A 17,548-nucleotide genomic window follows, 5' to 3' on the forward strand; every position below is an offset into this window, starting at 1 on the left:
ATGTGAGTGCATGCAGCCTGAACTCATATAGAAGAAACTGTCCTATTGCTATGCATGAAACCTGAAATGATGTCAATACAATGATGAGTCTAAGTCAGCAATATCCTGATTAGAACATTAATGCAGCTTTCTAAATTCTGGTTTACCCTATTAATCTAAATGGAGACTAGATATGGCAAAGCTTGAAAGAAATGCTGAATAGAATAAAAAAAAAAAACTGCTGATTGTTTAATTTCTATTTTCACTGCAATTTGCATAATTTAGGATCAAACAGCCCACAGCAGTTTCACTGAGTAGCCTTTGTAAAGCTTTGTAGTCAATTGAGAATGATAATTCCATCAGCTGAAATAGATTAGCAGGCTTAATTTTGGTTTGTTTATATTAAAGATGCAGATGTATCCTAATCTGAAGAGTAAATAATGTAATTCTATGCATACAGGAGATTACCACGTGGTTATTTCTGATCCCTTTATGTGGAAAATTGAGTTTGCTTTCTCTCTCTATAAAGCATCTATTTTTCAATCTCTTTGACAATTGATCTGACTGCTTGCCAGGTCTGTGTAACTTTTAAAGGTCTTGTGATAAAGATGCCTCTTTGCTTCTAACAATAAGCTGCAAGAGAAGAAGTGCACTGTCTCCGGGAATATTGATGGAGCACATATGGTTTAAGGTCAAATTTAGCAAGACACTTATTTCAAACAATAATCAGATTTGCAGGAATGCATATAAACACACCTGGCAACAGAGGCACACTGTTTTGTTTTTCTATGTGCCTGGGAACACGGGCTACGGTAATTGGCGACCTGATAAATATTTGTGTAGGACCTCCTCAGCAGGAGAAAACATAGAGGTATGCTTTCAACACTAATGCCTTCAGGCTGCAAACCAAAAATAATTCAGGGATGGAGCCCACTTACATGCCTGATATCAACATTTCAGGGGGCCTGGAGATATGATGATGATGGTGATGCATCAACAGAAACATGTAACGTTTGTTGCTTTGTAATAACTCCCTACAGATATATTTTTTTAAACCTTCAAAGAGAATTTGTCCAATTAAACGGCACAACTAAGAAATGTTTACTACAAATAAGTGAAAGTAAAGGAATATAAAGTAAAAACAAAGTGTGATTATGAGGACTGGAAGACAGATTCAAAAAGAGCAGTGTTCCTCCAGAAAGAGAAGCAGTAAAAGTTTCTTTCAAACTCGAACGCCAGGCTTTGTCAGACGTGTGTAATCTCATTTGTGAAATCAGTGTTTTCCCTAATGATACATTCAAAGACAGAACTTATTCATTTTAGAGTAATTGGAAACAACCTGAGCAGCGGCGCTCAGTGGATTCCCCGTAGAAACTAAACAGCGAGGTGTGCTGCAGTGTGAGCCATCTGTTGTAGCCTGGGAGAAAAGGTGTGTAGATGCAACACAGAACGCAAATTACAACTACTACATGCACAAAACTCTGACTATGCTAACAAGTTTTTGCTTTTATGAGTTTTTTTTGTGACTAAATCGTGGCAGAATTGCATGTGAAAGAAATCCCAAAAGATGTGGTGAGTTTTATGAGTGATTTACAAAACAAAGACATGCTTTTTGTTGGCATGAAAAATCTGTACAATTATCAGTGAACTGTGTGTCATTTGTGTGTGGACTTTATGTCCTCATTATAGTTTGCGGCTTGAGAAAGGAAATCCTAGAAATACATATGCAACAGGATCTGTAATCTCTTACATTCGGTCCTGTCACTGGACTCTACACCCAAACCTAATTAGCGCTGGCTCTAAAGCGACTGTGTTAGGGTCTTTGGGTACCAGTGATGTGACTGGATGTGAATGCAAGCGTCTGCACTGTATTACAGTACACCAACTACAAATGTAAATGGCCTGTATTTGTATAGCGCTTTACTAGTCCCCTAAGGACCCCAAAGCTCAGAGACAAACTGACACACAGAAGGAGATGTTCTAGCTGTTTGAAAACTTGAGTTTGTGAAACAAACCCTTGACAAAGTCTTGGCTTCCGGTTTTGACTTCTTCTCCTCCTTTTCAGCACGTTTGACGTGATAATGTCTGAGTGGTGACACCTATTATTCAGGAGAATACTGCAGCAGCCTCCTGTGCCTTAACCGTCATTGTAAATACAAATGACTGTTAGATGAGGTTGTGAGATCCAGTCCAGGGATGCCCCTTTGTTTTCAGTGAGCTCTGTTGCCAGATGGAGGCAGTGTCCAAAGATGTGGTACCACCGGTCTGTGGGCCACTCCTGCTTGTGCCTTTGATGGTTAAATCTGATGGTGAAGTGAGACCAAGTGTTAGAAACTATGAAAAGTGTCCACTACAGCTGCTGTGTCTGCATTTCATGTTTTATTTTTTGATCTTTGAAGTTTGTTTTTTTATCCCATTCCTCTTGAACTCAGCTTGTCCTCTATTCCGGCCAATTGGTCCAACAGTCAACATTCAGCAGGCGTTTATGTGATCTGCTTCCAGCAACTACCAGTCGAGACCTCGGAGGACTGCACGGGAGACTTCTCCCGACTCTGTCTGACCAGAATCGTGTACTCTGATGGAAACACATGCTGGACTGTACAACCAGCTTTAAGACTCTGACAAGGATGCAAAAACAAGAAAGAAATCAGGAAGCTCTCACATGAAGAAGGCTTCAAACTAGCACATACTGTACCTAGCTTGGTAAACCGCATACCACAACTGATTTCACAATGAAATCATTATTAGGATATTATTACTTAAATGTAAGGAAACAACTGGAAATGCTCCTCACACTTTTTAAAGTCCTAATTATTCTATTTAAATGATGGCTTTGTCCATTTTCAGGTAAGCTATCATGCAAGAAGAAGAAAACAGGTAAACATTTATATTCAGAAATGCTACAAAGTGGAAAAAACTAAAGAAAATCAAATTGCTTATCATTAATTTTCAGTTGCTGCTCAGTGAACTGCCTAATTATTTGAGCTATAATCCAAACACAGCTTTATGGAATACTTTTGCAGCTGACTTGAGAAACTCCTGCATTACAAATTTAGAATAATAAAGGATTCATGTAAAAGTTTGATTTTAAACTCCTCATATAATTTCATGTTTACACAAGAGACGCGATAATGACATGAGTTGAAGACGTACACATCCTTTGCATTGCCATTTATGGATCCTGTGGGTGTTTAACAGCGCTCAGCATTGTCCCGATGTTCAGGATGTCTTCAGCTCATCAATCTTGTCAGAGGCCTGCATGAAGCAGATGATTCGGAGAAGCAGAAAAGTGTTCTGCTTATCCTCTGCTCTGCTGGAATGTCACGCTTTGCATCCTCTGGATATGAGAAGGGAGGGGGTCTGCACTTCCTCACAACTTATTTTCCTCCATGCCAAGTCCATTCTCTTCTGGGAATGGATTTAAACTGCAACCAAGGCAACAATATGTACCAGCAGCAATAAAAAGTCTCCGCTGCTAAAGCAATGAGGCATTTTAATAGGATGAGCTGAGACTGTTGTGGAAGCAACCAGGCTTTACTCGTCTCTTGCTGTCTGCATCTTTCTTTCTTTCTTTCTGAGAGTTTCAATTGTTTGAAGTTTGGACTCGCCAGGGATTTGAATGATTTAAGGTGAAAACGAAAGGCTAGATGTGCAGAGTGGAGGCACGGAGGAGGCAGAGGAGCTGGGTTCTTTAAGCCTGATCATTATCTGTGCCTCCTGTTGTGAGGCGGCCACAACAGTTTTGAAACACCGCACTTGGGAGAATCATCAGTCTGTCTGAGCTCTTTTCCCTTTTTTTTGTATGAAGTTCAGTGAATCTCTTTCAATCATTGGCTCAGCGTGTCATTAATGGAGATGCACACCCTCAAAGTCCCCTATGCCAGGCTTCGGTCAAACACCTGTACCGATTTTCAAGCCTCATCCTTCCTCCAGATACTCTGTCTTCTTCTACCTAGAACAGATTTAAGGAAATCCTCTTAAGAGAACTGCTTGCTGCAGGTTTCCCCATCTCTGATCCTCTCCAGATGCACATGGTACAGATGGAGCATCTACAAGGCCCATAAAACACAACCAGGAAGTAATACTTAATTCCCTTCCCTGACATGTGATGGTGATAAACACAAGATAGTCACTGAAGTTATGCAGAGTTCTCATTTTCAGCAGTTTCCTTTCTGGATGAAAACTCTGCAAAGTACTTTTATGATGAGGGGGCCCCATGTGAGGGAAACTGGCAGGAAAGTACCAATGATAACATTGAGGAATATCCTCATTAGTCAGTCCCTCTCTCCCGACTCCCCTGCTAATAAAAGCCACATTCACAACGTGCTCCTAACCTGAACCGTGACATAAGACAGGAAATCTATATTAAAATGCCATTTTCCTTTAAAAAAAATCATCTGGGAAAAAAAGACTGTTTGGAACTTGTGGAAAAGAATCAGTTAAATAAGCACTTTAGCCTTCATGGATATAATTAGCATATGGAGACATATCAGTCTCACTGACAGGAATAATATCTTCTCAGAGGCAGAGTGTCACACCAGAAAGCAATTCAGTGCTTCGTGTCATGGTTAAAGTACTCCTCAGTTCTCCTTGAAATGGCTTTCACTGACTTGCTATGTGAAGTTTCATTCAGATAAAGCTGGCCTGGAAAATTAAAGTGCTGAGGAATGTCTGTTTGAGATGTACCCTCTCTGAGAGTTGGCTTTTTTTTTTTTTTTGCAGTTCCCTTTTCGGGCTCTGCTCCACTGCCTCACTGCCTGTAGACTTCTCTGCCCGCCTTTTTGCAGGCTCATTCGCTTCAAGGTGGCAGTTTACACAACATGGGCCGCACGGTGACAGCGCTGCGGCCATCTGGCGCCCCACAGCGAAGGAACGGCATCACCAGCTGGTGTCCGGGGGCAGCAGTTCTGTCACCTTTGCTACTAGACCCATAAGACATGTTGAGGTCAGCTGTCATCTGCCACCTCTGACCTTTTTACAAACACTGCAATGTGAAATAGGTAATGTTCGCCTGGTGAACCACACACTAAGTAAGATTTCAAAGAAACTGAAACAATCCAAGCCCCTTATGGAGATGAAAGTGGATATGTGGCGCCCATCTCTCCTTCCTACTCTCTGCGTAGCTAAATTCCAAAGTGGAAACTCTTGCACAAGCAAAAGTCCACCAGGCTTCTGTTCCCACTGACAGTCTGCACTGCTCTGTCAGTTCATTACTGGGGCTTGCATTCCATTACAAAGCAAAACAAATAACCACAGAGTCATTATTTATTTAAAGCCATTACCTCCATAGAACAAAGTCCGCCAGTTCCAGTAAGTACTTCTAAGCTCTATTCAGTTGTTAAGCACAGACACTCAAATGTATTTGAAAACAAAATAAACACTGAATGCAAACAGGACCTTAATTATAAAATAACTAAACTGCAAACACTGTAGAGACTTTAAGTTCTGGTTTCACATTTGATTGCCTTTCTATGACCTTGTTCCAGGTTGTTTTGCACACTAACAGGTTTCATTTCTTAGTTTTTCCAGCTATTTATTATGTGTTGAAGTTTTGGATCATGCATGAATCTACAACTGAGTAAAAAAAATCTTAATTTGAAGATAATCAGTTTACCAGCATTTAAGAGGAGGATAGTAAGAGGAGCTCTTGCTGCAGTGTTAAAACAGTGCCTCTGTGCCCGACAGCATCACTGTTGTCTGCATCTCTAACTAACAGCAGAACCACCCGCTAATGCTGCTGTTTCCACCTGCTGTTGGAGTCCCTTCTATTCCACGATTACTTCTTTTATTGTAGGAAGACTTGTGTGGCAGAGTAGGAGAGAGGGCAAATGTTAGGGAAGTGACGGGCTGCTTCTCCGGGGCTATTGTTTGGACACAGTTTCTCTCTCACTGCATTGACCACAGGCGGGGTGTGGCTGAGGGAGCGTAGGCAGGGAATAAAGAAAGGGCTGGGGGGTGTTCGCGTGGTGGTAAATACAGGGGGAAGCTTACATTGCATTGCATACTTGCTCTGATGCAGACAGCAAACAGGAAGGCGGGTGGTCCAGAGAGCATTACAGGGAAATAGCTGGGGTGAATGGGATTTTGCTGCTGTAGTTTGGCACTGTGTTCCCAGCCCCGCTCTTCTGCTGGATGAAGTAATGAGAGACCTAGGCGTCTAACAAACTCAGGCCAGATGGGGAGAGGATTCTTTTCTACAATTACTCTGCAGCAGAGAGCATTAGAGCCAGTTCAGCTCCTCCTCTTTGGAGAAAAGATAATCGCGGGGTCTTTTAGTGAATACTTAATCAGCATGCATGCCTTGCAGTACACTGTGTAAAGTTGTACTGCCACTCTCCTCAATCTCAGAATACATTATTTTGGTATGCAGCATGGGAGCTTTATTAGAAATGCTAAGATGGAAGACTATCTGATTCTGAAAGTATTAGTATTTAAAGTTTACTTTTAACTACACTCACTCAGCACTTTATTGGGTACACCTGTTTAGACAAGCTGGTTTCAGAAATTGCTAATCTACTGCATTTTCCCACATGACCATCTCTTAAGTTTTTACAGGGAATGGTCTGAAAAGGGAAAATATCTAGTGTGCTGCAGTTCTCTAGGTGAAAATGTCTTGTTGATACCAGTGTATGCAGAGGAACATGTCTAAATCTGCATCACATTCAACCTTGAAACAGCAGCAAAAGACCAAACTGGGTGACACTCCTGCCAGCTAAGAACAAGAACCCGAGGGTACAATTAATTAAGGCCTGACCAGGATTGGACAATAGACGAGTGGAAAAATGTTTCCTGGTCTGTTGAGCCTCATTTCTGCTGCAACATTCAGATTTCAGGGTCAGAATTTGGCGTTAACAACATGAAAGCCTGAATCCATCGTGCCTTGTATACATGGTTCAGGGGAGATTAACATGATAGATGTGCATCCAACAAATCTGCAGCAACTGTGTGATGCTCTGATGCCATCATGGACGAAAATCTTTGAGGAACTTTTCAAGCACCTTGTTGAATTTGTGCCATGAAGAATTAAGGCAGAAGGCGCACATAGAAAAAGGAATATGTATTTAGAACTGACGGCCTATTTCAAACAGGAAGGAAGTTGTTTATCACTCTTATTACTACAACAACATTTATCTTCAAGTATTTATAAAAATCAATTTTGCCTTTTGTGTGGTCGGTTGTTTTTATACTATGCCACTGGAGCAGCAAACCTGAACAAAGTGCAAGGACCGGAGCAGTAACAAATTCAAAGCTCCTTAATAGTTACCACATTCACCCCAAATTGATCATAAATTCGAAGGTTAACTTATTTAAACTGCCAAACGGTTCATTAGGTCTCGCTTAGCTTCCACTTGCTGTTGGCAGTAGAATTTTAAGCTTTTCTACAAGCTCTGAATTTTTCTCACTGAAAGGTCTAATTTAACTCCATTTTCGTTGCTGTTGACCTCTTACCTTGTGTGTTTAATTTTGTGTCAGCGAGTCAGGTCTTTAAAACGCAACATCGTCCTCCCCAAAAACCTTGAAATGTTCAAACTGAAAGTCATCAAATGTTCTGTTTGTTCAGTTACTTTCACTTTCATAACCTTCATAACGTTCATCACCTTCATCACCTTCATCACCGTGAATGTCTGAAATAACTCACTTTGTAAAAGCATTGTCCTAACTATTCTCTTTCCACAATGACAAACTGTGATACTCAAGGACAAATGACTACTGATAGACAATACCCACATCAGTGCTCTCTCCCTTTGTGTTATTGTCCTCTGCTCGTTAAAGCAGCCAAAGGTCATCCATACTCTCCGAGCTGTACGACTCACTAACAGCTGCCTTATGGTTGTGTTTTACAGACTTATGAATTGCAATTGGCAGATTCTCATGAGTCCACGATGTGCACTTTCTCACCCACTGACAGCAAGGCGCTTATATAAATAATGTAAAACCCCATAAGGGTTACCTAACATTGATTTTAGAGGACAGGATATTTTCATAGCGCTTCTGGTCCCTGAGACAAACTGAGAGGAAGATGAATATGTATTTTTTCCAAACAGCTCAGTGGAACACAGATACAGCAGCAATGCAGTTGATTGTTTAGGGACATTAAACAAGGTCTTGACATCAACTGGGTCTATCAAGAGAGAGGCTCAATAGGGTTTCATTGTCCTGGCAATGAATACATTAATGTCAGCAGCCTGAACAGAATGATAAAGGTCATGTCTAATAGCCAGTCATAGACCTTTCCGTTGAATGCTTATACTGTACTCTTAAATGCTGGTAAATAAAGAAAATCTTCTAAAGAGGGTAAGTGTAAAAATTATACAAAATGTTTATTAGCAAAAGCAAATAACCAAGTTAATCCTGGATCTCTGTGAACAGACTGAAAGTTTTGGTTCATTTAATGCTTTGCTCCTTGTGGTTAGCTCAGTTAGAAGGACTCCACAATGGACTCCAAGGCCATCAGGAACAGCTGAAGTGCTGTGTTTATGGGCTTATTGGATGTCTGTCAGAGATGCTGTTGTAGCTCCACAGGGAGTTGAAACACAGCAGAAATTCTGACATTTGGCACAGTGTAATATATTTACAGGAAGTCAGCTCATGCATATTAAAAAAAAACACACACACACAAAAAACTCTGCTTTGATCCTGCACAGGGCATGGCCAACAAACGGGCAAGCGAACAGCCTGGCCTGGAGAGGGATACACACCTAAAGAACATTTAATCTCACTAAGCCACTGGACGATGGTGCTGGCTCATCACACCCCAAAACGCCTAAACTTAAGAACTTACAAAAACATGTTTAAGCCAAGCGGTTCTCAGTGTGGGTGTGTTTAGTTTAATCAGTCACCTGACTGCGAGCCTGGCCTCTGGGAACAGGAAGTATGACATCACCACCCTGACATTCAGGAATGTGGGAATGTCAGGCTGCCTGTTAACATTGAGAGGGAGTCAGAACAGCAAGCTGAATGAACACAACATGTATAACTCACTGCAGCAGCCACACAGATGAAACACTCAGACTGGGCTTGAACTGACATTTATCGCAAAAAACAAACAAACAAACTATAAATGCAGCATATATAATACTTCAAGCCATGACAAGAATAGATTCAATGACTGCGCCATAGTACTTTTCAGGATTTGTGAAGCCACTCTGCTGCTCGTGGTTTGGCCATCTGATAAGCATTAATCTGTTACTCAGATTAATCTGTTTGGATCTTATATCATTTTCCCATTGGTAGTTGAACCATCACGCTCCAGCATCGGCTGAATTTCGAAGAAAAGAGGAGAATCTCCCATGTAGTCCCTGCACCTGATGCTGTGCTCAACGCATAAGACTTACAGGTCAAGAAAATCTTACCAACTGTAGCTGGCAATGCAAAAAACTCACTTTTAAACATGTTTTCTGAATAATAAAGTGCTTTGTTCATATTTTTTTTTCCTTTTACACTCTCTGTGTACCGGGTGGATTGAAAAATATATCTATTAGGCAGCAGCTGAGGGCTAAATCAGCTGGCTGAATAATCTCTGTTATGTTCTCTAATTTGCATATTGTAACATTTCTTTTAATGAAAATGGAGTTTTTTGTTATAAATTGTTTGCATTGGAGAAAAAGGAGCAGCAGTAACAACTGCAGTTGTATTTTTCTCTAATAACTGTCAGCTTATTATTACCATTTTCTCAGTGTGTACTTCTTCTTTTACAGCATGCCCACAATGAATGACTATAATGGTTTCGCTTCCATTAAGTTGTGGGATTTGTAACACAAGTATTAGCAAAACCTTTTAGTCCTTTGTAACTTATATCTTCTCTTCATTCATTAGACCTTTTCCTACTTGGGTAGTCTCTTGTATATCTTTTAAAGTGCATTTAATAGCCACTGTGGCTGGGTATGATAAGATCTCAAAAACATACAGGCTCCCAGATGCATTCAATTCGAATGCAGAACAGAAACACCAAAAGGTGAAAGGTCTTTTTTTTTCTGTTGCTCTCTTTTTCAGCAAGCCAAATTTTCTGTGCATGCAGTGAATGTAAAATATTATTTGTTAAGTTTGGAAACTTTTGAAAGTTTCTCACCAAATTATCTGGATAGCTGACACAAGTATTTGCTGTTCTGTTAATGCATTCAAGGCAACAGGAAAACAAAAATTCCCCTTTTATTCTTGTTCCTGTCAAACTCCATAAAGAGGATCATTAATGAATCCAAGATGTCGGCGGTATAAAAGTAACTAACTCGAATACGTCGTAACGAGGCTTAATTAGACCCAGAACACAGTCTCACACTAGATAAAAATTTCCTGTCAGACATCATTAGTCATGGAATAACTAGATATAAAACAGCACTTTAGCCAAGTTATTACTTTAAGCAACACGAGAGATATCAATAAGTGTAACACGAAGCCAAGAGGAACTATTTTAAGAGCAGGAAGCCTCAATGAGCAGTCCCATGAAAACTTCTCTTTAACTTCTCGTTCGTCATTCATTACATCTTTTTCCCAGCTAAGTGGCAGTGCCATGGTGTCACCGCCCTCCTTCAGAGATGCTGGCATGCAGTTTCTGGGCATGAAGCACAACAGTTTCTCCTCATAGACTCGGGGAGAGTGCGGAGAAGGAGCCAGAGCTGGAGGGAGTGCAGCCCCAGAGGAGCCCAGCTGCTGCCTGGGAAACCAAACCCTGAGCAACTCTGGCCCACGCTCTCTAACCCCAACCCCTCCCTGCCATTTAATAACAACACTCAGTCGTTCTCTCTTTTCTTTCAAGCTGCTGACTTTTCTCATGCTGAGTATGGGGAAAAATAAGTCAATGGAGGAACGGTGGGATGATATTAGTCACTCCGCTGCACATTCTTAGAATACTTCCCACTGCTGATTTCAAAACACTCACACATGTTCCTGTTCTTGCTCTCTCACACACACAGAGGCACGAGATTACATGTGAGTGCGCACACATTCAGGCACTCACCCCGGTAGTGAAGGCTGTCATCGTGGTGGTTGTGTTGGTGGTGGTTCTCCAAGCCAGGGGGGCTGCTGGCACCCAGCTCTGCCAGTCTACGGCTGGTGGCGGAGAGCTCGGAGCGCAGGTTGGTCACTTCCTGGCTGGCAGACTGGATGGCCCCATCAATCCTCTGTGCCAGCTGTTTGTTGTCTTCCATCATTTTAAGGATTTTCCCCTGAGGACCAAATCCACACAGAGCAGCATGGTGTCAAGAGAAGCATTACAGGAGGTGAAGTTAAGACCCTTTCCTCCTCCGCCACCTCTTATCACCCTCTTCTTCTTCTTCTCCTACTCCACCTGTGCTTTTTCTCTCACAGTGTACTTCGCACATAAAAAAAAAAAAGCCGGCAGTACAGGGATGATGTCTACCTGTTACTGCATAAAGAATGCGTCCAAGCACTACAGAGTCAGAGAAAGCATGTGTGTGCGAGAGGAGAGAGTGAGCGCGGGAGAAAGAGGGGAAGAGAGAAACCAAAGGGAGCAGGAAGAGAAAGAAAAAAAGGCAGGGGAGAAAAAGATGCAGCCCAGCAGGCGGAGGGGAAAGTGAATGCTCCCGCAGAGGAGAATGTGCTGTGAGCAGCTGCTCTCAGAGAGGACCCTGCACACACTGAGATGACATGCAGCCTTTTAAATGGACTGTACCATGTGCAGGAGGACTAGGGGAGATGGTGGGGGTGCAGTTGGACTGAGCTGCTCTCCAGTAACTCTCTAAACACAGAGCGTGGTGTGTACCCCACACCCTGTGGAGTTTGTAAGGAGTGAGCAATTGGGTTTGTAATAGGGGGGAAAAGTACAGATTGTTTTTCTGTCCTTCTTCCTCTCTCTGTATCCCCACACTCAAAGCTTGCCAGCAGTATTGAGCCCTTTGACAAGCACTTGTCAAGCCCTCTATATCTTTTCACTTGGCCTCCTTTGCTCACACACCCGCTGTCTTTTTGTCTCTCCGACCCCCCCCATTCCTTTATATATTCTTCTCTTTGTCCTGGGAAAGCTCACCCCCACATCGGTGGAAGAGGAAGGGGGCTGGCACAAGGCACCCAAGGGGAAAACATTTCAGCATTTAGAACAAACTTAGTAGAGGACGGAGGAACAGGCCTCTAACGGGCTACACGGTAACAGAAGAGGCCTGGAGAATTACAATGGAGTTGTGGCGGGAACACAGTAAAGTTTCACATCTTTGATCAAAAGCAGTTTGGAGAATTATATTTCAGCTTATCAGCAAGCACAGGAAATAAACGCGGCGGCATCGTTTCTTATCTGTACAGCTGTAAAACTCCATCACGCATCTAAAAGGTTAGAGATGGGTTAGGCTGTGCATCTTAACTTAAAACAATCTGGGATATTGCTGAGCCGTCACAACTAAAGATCTGCATTTGACATTTTCATTTTCCAAGTAAGAAAACACATCCTGTCTGGCACGAAACAGAGGCTGATGAGCAATACATCACTGAGATGCTGTCATCCGAGGCTCAGGTGATAACGGCTCGCTGTTCATTGGTATTCACACAACGGCACAGAGTGACAAACAAAGATGGGACAGCGGGCTCGGGAGATTGACAACCAAATGAGACACACAACTTGTTAGTTGCACCGGTAGTCTGTTCACTGCATACTGTTTTACAATAAAGTCCTCAGAATGTTGGTGTTGTTTGGGTTATGTGGCCTTGACTCCTCTACTTTGACTCAACTATTTTACTCTGTAAAGCCAGTGTCCGTCCTTTGATGAAAAATATTACGCTATACTGCCTGGTCAAAATGAAAATGGAAACAGGATGCTATCTCTTTAAAAATCATTAACTATTGAAGATACTGCTTCAGGTTAATTAGGACTGATTTAATTAAGACACAAGCGATTTTGAATAACGTGTCTATACCTGTAAGCAGCTGTGCCTCTAAAATGTTAAGAATATTTTTACTACATGTCATTATCTTTGGCTGGAGCAGGAGAAAAAGCTGATTTTATTAACAAATTATTAATGGCACGCTGCATTTTTAAAGTTCTGAAGCAGTGAATCCAGCTGGGACTCTTTCTTGGTCTTAAGTAGAGCTGACACAATTAGTCAATCAGCTGATAAGGCCATTAACAGAATCTGCACAACAGTTTTGAAAACAGATTAAATATTAATGTCATCAAGTGAGAATGCTGCTTTGCTCAAATTTGAGAAAAAATTCTTTTCCAGGGCTTAAAAATTACTGTGCAAAACTCTTGAGCCACAAAATGAAGTTGTTGCCAATCAGACGCTTTCCAAACTGTGGATCAAAATCTGGCAGTACTTTTCTGTGTTCATAATTTCATCAATTCTGACAAGATCAACCCTCAACCTTCTCTCCTTGTTTCCTTCCATTAAGAAGGGCTTCTTAATACCACTTCTTAATGCCACCTTTCCATTCAGGCCATTTGTGATCAGGCTTCAACAAAGCATCACTCAGGTTTTCTCTGGATATTTTCTGCCTAACTCTTAAGGACTTTCAGATATTGTTCATCTGTAGATTTTGTATTTTTTTTTTTAGGTCTGCCACTTCTTCTGTCATCCACATGTCCAGTTTCTGCTAATATTTTTAGCGGACTATGTTAGACGTTCCAAGTTTTTTGCTAAAATGTCTTTTGAAATAAACCTGTTGGTCCATAACACTATTTTATCCCTATTAAACTGTGTTATCTTTAGTATTTTTCATAGAAGTGGAAACAAATTATGTGTTTTTGTGACAGCTGCTAGAAACAGAGCACCTAATATCACAATTAAAACTTGGTTCTTGGTAAAAAAGCAGTCAATGTCCAAACAAAAACTTTACAAGGCCAGCAGAAAGCCTGGTGAACTATTCCTCAAGACCACTTTTGACAAATTAAAAGAAAATGTGGCTCCATGGAAGCAGAATATAAAGAAATGAGGGGTTGCTAAAGACTTTTGTGAACACTGTATAATTTTAAACTGAACGTCTTTGCATCTTTAATCATGTTTGCAATTATAACACCTAACATTTGTTGATGAATATTGCAACAAATTGGATATTTGGGTGTAAACTAAATACCAAGTACATATAATGTTAACTCACACACACAAAAAATTTTTTTATAGGGAAATGGGTTGTACAGTTTCATTGAAGTTAGTTTGTAAATATGCCAACACTAACATTCGATTCACTTTATGAGGGTTGACTTACCCTTCTTTGTACTGCAGCTTTGTATGGATAGGAAAACAGTGGCCTCTAATGTTTTTTGCAAGGTCTCCCATAATAGCTACTGTTAAATGCACATCTAGTTATTCCCATAGAGAACAATTATTGCTTACAGTTAGTAGAGAAGATCTACAGCAGCACAGACATGTTAGCAGATCATTATCACTGTCTAGACAGTCACATTGCTGCCCCAGTTGACACACTGGCCCTGATTTGTAGCTGATTATCAAAGAGAAATGTAGCACGGTCTGGAATAAGGATAGGGTTATCAGAGGGCTCTTGATTTACATAGAAGGCTTTATGTTATTTCAAAATTACTGCTTTTCTAAAAGAATCTCGAAGCTCTTCCCTCATAGTCATAACCACGCTCTGCACTGAGCCATGTGAGGGAGGGCTTTCATAAACCCAGCTGTGGAATGCGCGGAAATTAATGATTTCAGGGTCAAGAGTCACAGGGTGTCCCAGATACACATCAATAACCAGACAAATAGTTTGAGGACACGCAATTGTGCCATGTCCAAAACACACAGCCTCCTCCTCCTCCTTTGTCTCCACAACTGGACTGAGAGCATCTATGATCACAGCCGAGACCTGAGGCCAGTGCAGCAGCTTGGCCGACTGCCTTTGATAACCACTTCTCCGGTCGGTGCTTGTATGGATTTGGATCACTTTTCCAAACTTATGCGAGTGTTTGTGTTGTTAGTTTTCTCACTTGTTTGATGCTATTAATGGGAAGTTTAATTAAGTGTGCTGCGGGTGTGCAGTTAAAAAGAGGTATTGATAAAGAGTCACCATGACTGTCTGCCTGGGTTAATTGAATATCGACTAATCCTCCACACACTGAAATGCTTTCCATTTTTTCCCAATAACAAAGTGATATAATGCTGTGCTCAACTTATTAATACACATCTTATCAGGGGCTTGGGGAAAATATCCACTCGGCTCGACTAAACTTACTAATATTAATCAAATACTGCAAAAAAAGATAGAAAGTCTATGAGGTATGTGAGCCTTACTTCTGAATAGGAGGAACTTGGAAAGTTGCATAAAAACTAGAAATGTTTTTTCAAAAACAAGATAGTTAAGAAATGCAGTGCAGTCAGGCTGATGTAGCCCTACTATTCCCATTGTTGTGGTTCACAGGTAAGAGGACAGCAGAGGAAGGCAAAATTATTACCAGGCAAGATTGCATTTAGAGCAAGTCTTTGAGTCCATGTGAGGCGAATATCAGGCAGAAGGCAAACGTAAAACAGACAAGAGATCATTCAAGGGAAAGACGGGGAATGGCCAACACACTTCCCTGCTGTGAGTGCAGAAACAATCTGCCAGGGAACGAAGTGAAGTACAGGGAGTGCAGAATTATTAGGCAAATGAGTATTTTGTCCACATCATCCTCTTCATGCATGTTGTCTTACTCCAAGCTGTATAGGCTCGAAAGCCTACTACCAATTAAGCATATTAGGTGATGTGCATCTCTGTAATGAGAAGGGGTGTGGTCTAATGACATCAACACAACAAGCTTCTGAAGCGTGATCATCGAACAATCAAGCATTTCATTCAAAATAGTCAACAGGGTCGCAAGAAGCGTGTGGAAAAACCAAGGCGCAAAATAACTGCCCATGAACTGAGAAAAGTCAAGCGTGCAGCTGCCAAGATGCCACTTGCCACCAGTTTGGCCATATTTCAGAGCTGCAACATCACTGGAGTGCCCAAAAGCACAAGGTGTGCAATACTCAGAGACATGGCCAAGGTAAGAAAGGCTGAAAGACGACCACCACTGAACAAGACACACAAGCTGAAACGTCAAGACTGGGCCAAGAAATATCTCAAGACTGGTTTTTCTAAGGTTTTATGGACTGATGAAATGAGAGTGAGTCTTGATGGGCCAGATGGATGGGCCCGTGGCTGGATTGATAAAGGGCAGAGAGCTCCAGTCCGACTCAGACGCCAGCAAGGTGGAGGTGGAGTACTGGTTTGGGCTGGTATCATCAAAGATGAGCTTGTGGGGCCTTTTCGGGTTAAGGATGGAGTCAAGCTCAACTCCCAGTCCTACTGCCAGTTTCTGGAAGACACCTTCTTCAAGCAGTGGTACAGGAAGAAGTCTGCATCCTTCAAGAAAAACATGATTTTCATGCAGGACAATGCTCCATCACACGCGTCCAAGTACTCCACAGCGTGGCTGGCAAGAAAGGGTATAAAAGAAGAAAAACTAATGACATGGCCTCCTTGTTCACCTGATCTGAACCCCATTGAGAACCTGTGGTCCATCATCAAATGTGAGATTTACAAGGAGGGAAAACAGTACACCTCTCTGAACAGTGTCTGGGAGGCTGTGGTTGCTGCTGCACGCAATGTTGATGGTGAACAGATCAAAACACTGACAGAATCCATGGATGGCAGGCTTTTGAGTGTCCTTGCAAAGAAAGGTGGCTATATTGGTCGCTGATTTGTTTTTGTTTTGTTTTTGAATGTCAGAAATGTATATTTGTGAATGTGGAGATGTTATATTGGTTTCACTGGTAAAAATAAATAATTGAAATGGGTGTATATTTGTTTTTTGTTAAGTTGCCTAATAATTATGCACAGTAATAGTCACCTGCACACACAGATATCCCCCTAAAATAGCTAAAACTAAAAACAAACTAAAAACTACTTCCAAAAACATTCAGCTTTGATATTAATGAGCTTTTTTGGGTTCATTGAGAACATGGTTGGTGTTCAATAATAAAATTATTCCTCAAAAATACAACTTGCCTAATAATTCTGCACTCCCTGTATACAGTGGGGCAAAAAAGTATTTAGTCAGCCACCGATTGTGCAAGTTCCCCCACTTAAAATGATGACAGAGGTCAGTAATTTGCACCAGAGGTACACTTCAACTGTGAGAGACCGAATGTGAAAAAAAATCCATGAATTCACATGGTAGGATTTGTAAAGAATTTATTCGTAAATCAGGGTGGAAAATAAGTATTTGGTCACCTCAAACAAGGAAGATCTCTGGCTCTCACAGACCTGTAACGTCTTCTGTAAGAAGCTTTTCTGTCCCCCACTCGTTACCTGTATGAATGGCACCTGTTTGAACTCATCATCTGTATAAAAGACACCTGTCCACAGCCTCAAACAGTCAGACTCCAAACTCCGCCATGGCCAAGACCAAAGAGCTTTCGAAGGACACCAGGAAAAGTATTGTAGACCTGCACCAGACTGGGAAGAGTGAATCTACAATAGGCAAGCAGCTTGGTGTGAAAAAATCAACTGTGGGAGCAATCATCAGAAAATGGAAGACATACAAGACCACTGATAATCTCCCACGATCTGGGGCTCCACGCAAGATCTCATCCCGTGGGGTCAAAATGATCATGAGAACGGTGAGCAAAGATCCCAGAACCACACGGGGGGACCTGG

The 17,548-nt window shown here is 41.6% G+C and overlaps 1 protein-coding gene across 2 annotated transcripts in view; it reads right to left on the reverse strand.

Moving 5' to 3' along the window:
* Positions 1-17,548, reverse strand: part of kaznb (kazrin, periplakin interacting protein b) — a 144,729-nt gene that overhangs the window by 70,280 nt on the left and 56,901 nt on the right. For both annotated transcript variants that reach the window (XM_080301763.1, XM_080301762.1), the window contains exon 3: positions 10,934-11,141. In XM_080301763.1, the coding sequence (XP_080157889.1) occupies positions 10,934-11,141 (208 nt within the window). The remainder of the gene's footprint in view (positions 1-10,933; positions 11,142-17,548) is intronic.

The sequence above is a fragment of the Astatotilapia calliptera genome, chromosome 5 (assembly GCF_964374335.1).
Source record: "Astatotilapia calliptera chromosome 5, fAstCal68.1, whole genome shotgun sequence".
Lineage (NCBI taxonomy): Eukaryota > Metazoa > Chordata > Actinopteri > Cichliformes > Cichlidae > Astatotilapia > Astatotilapia calliptera.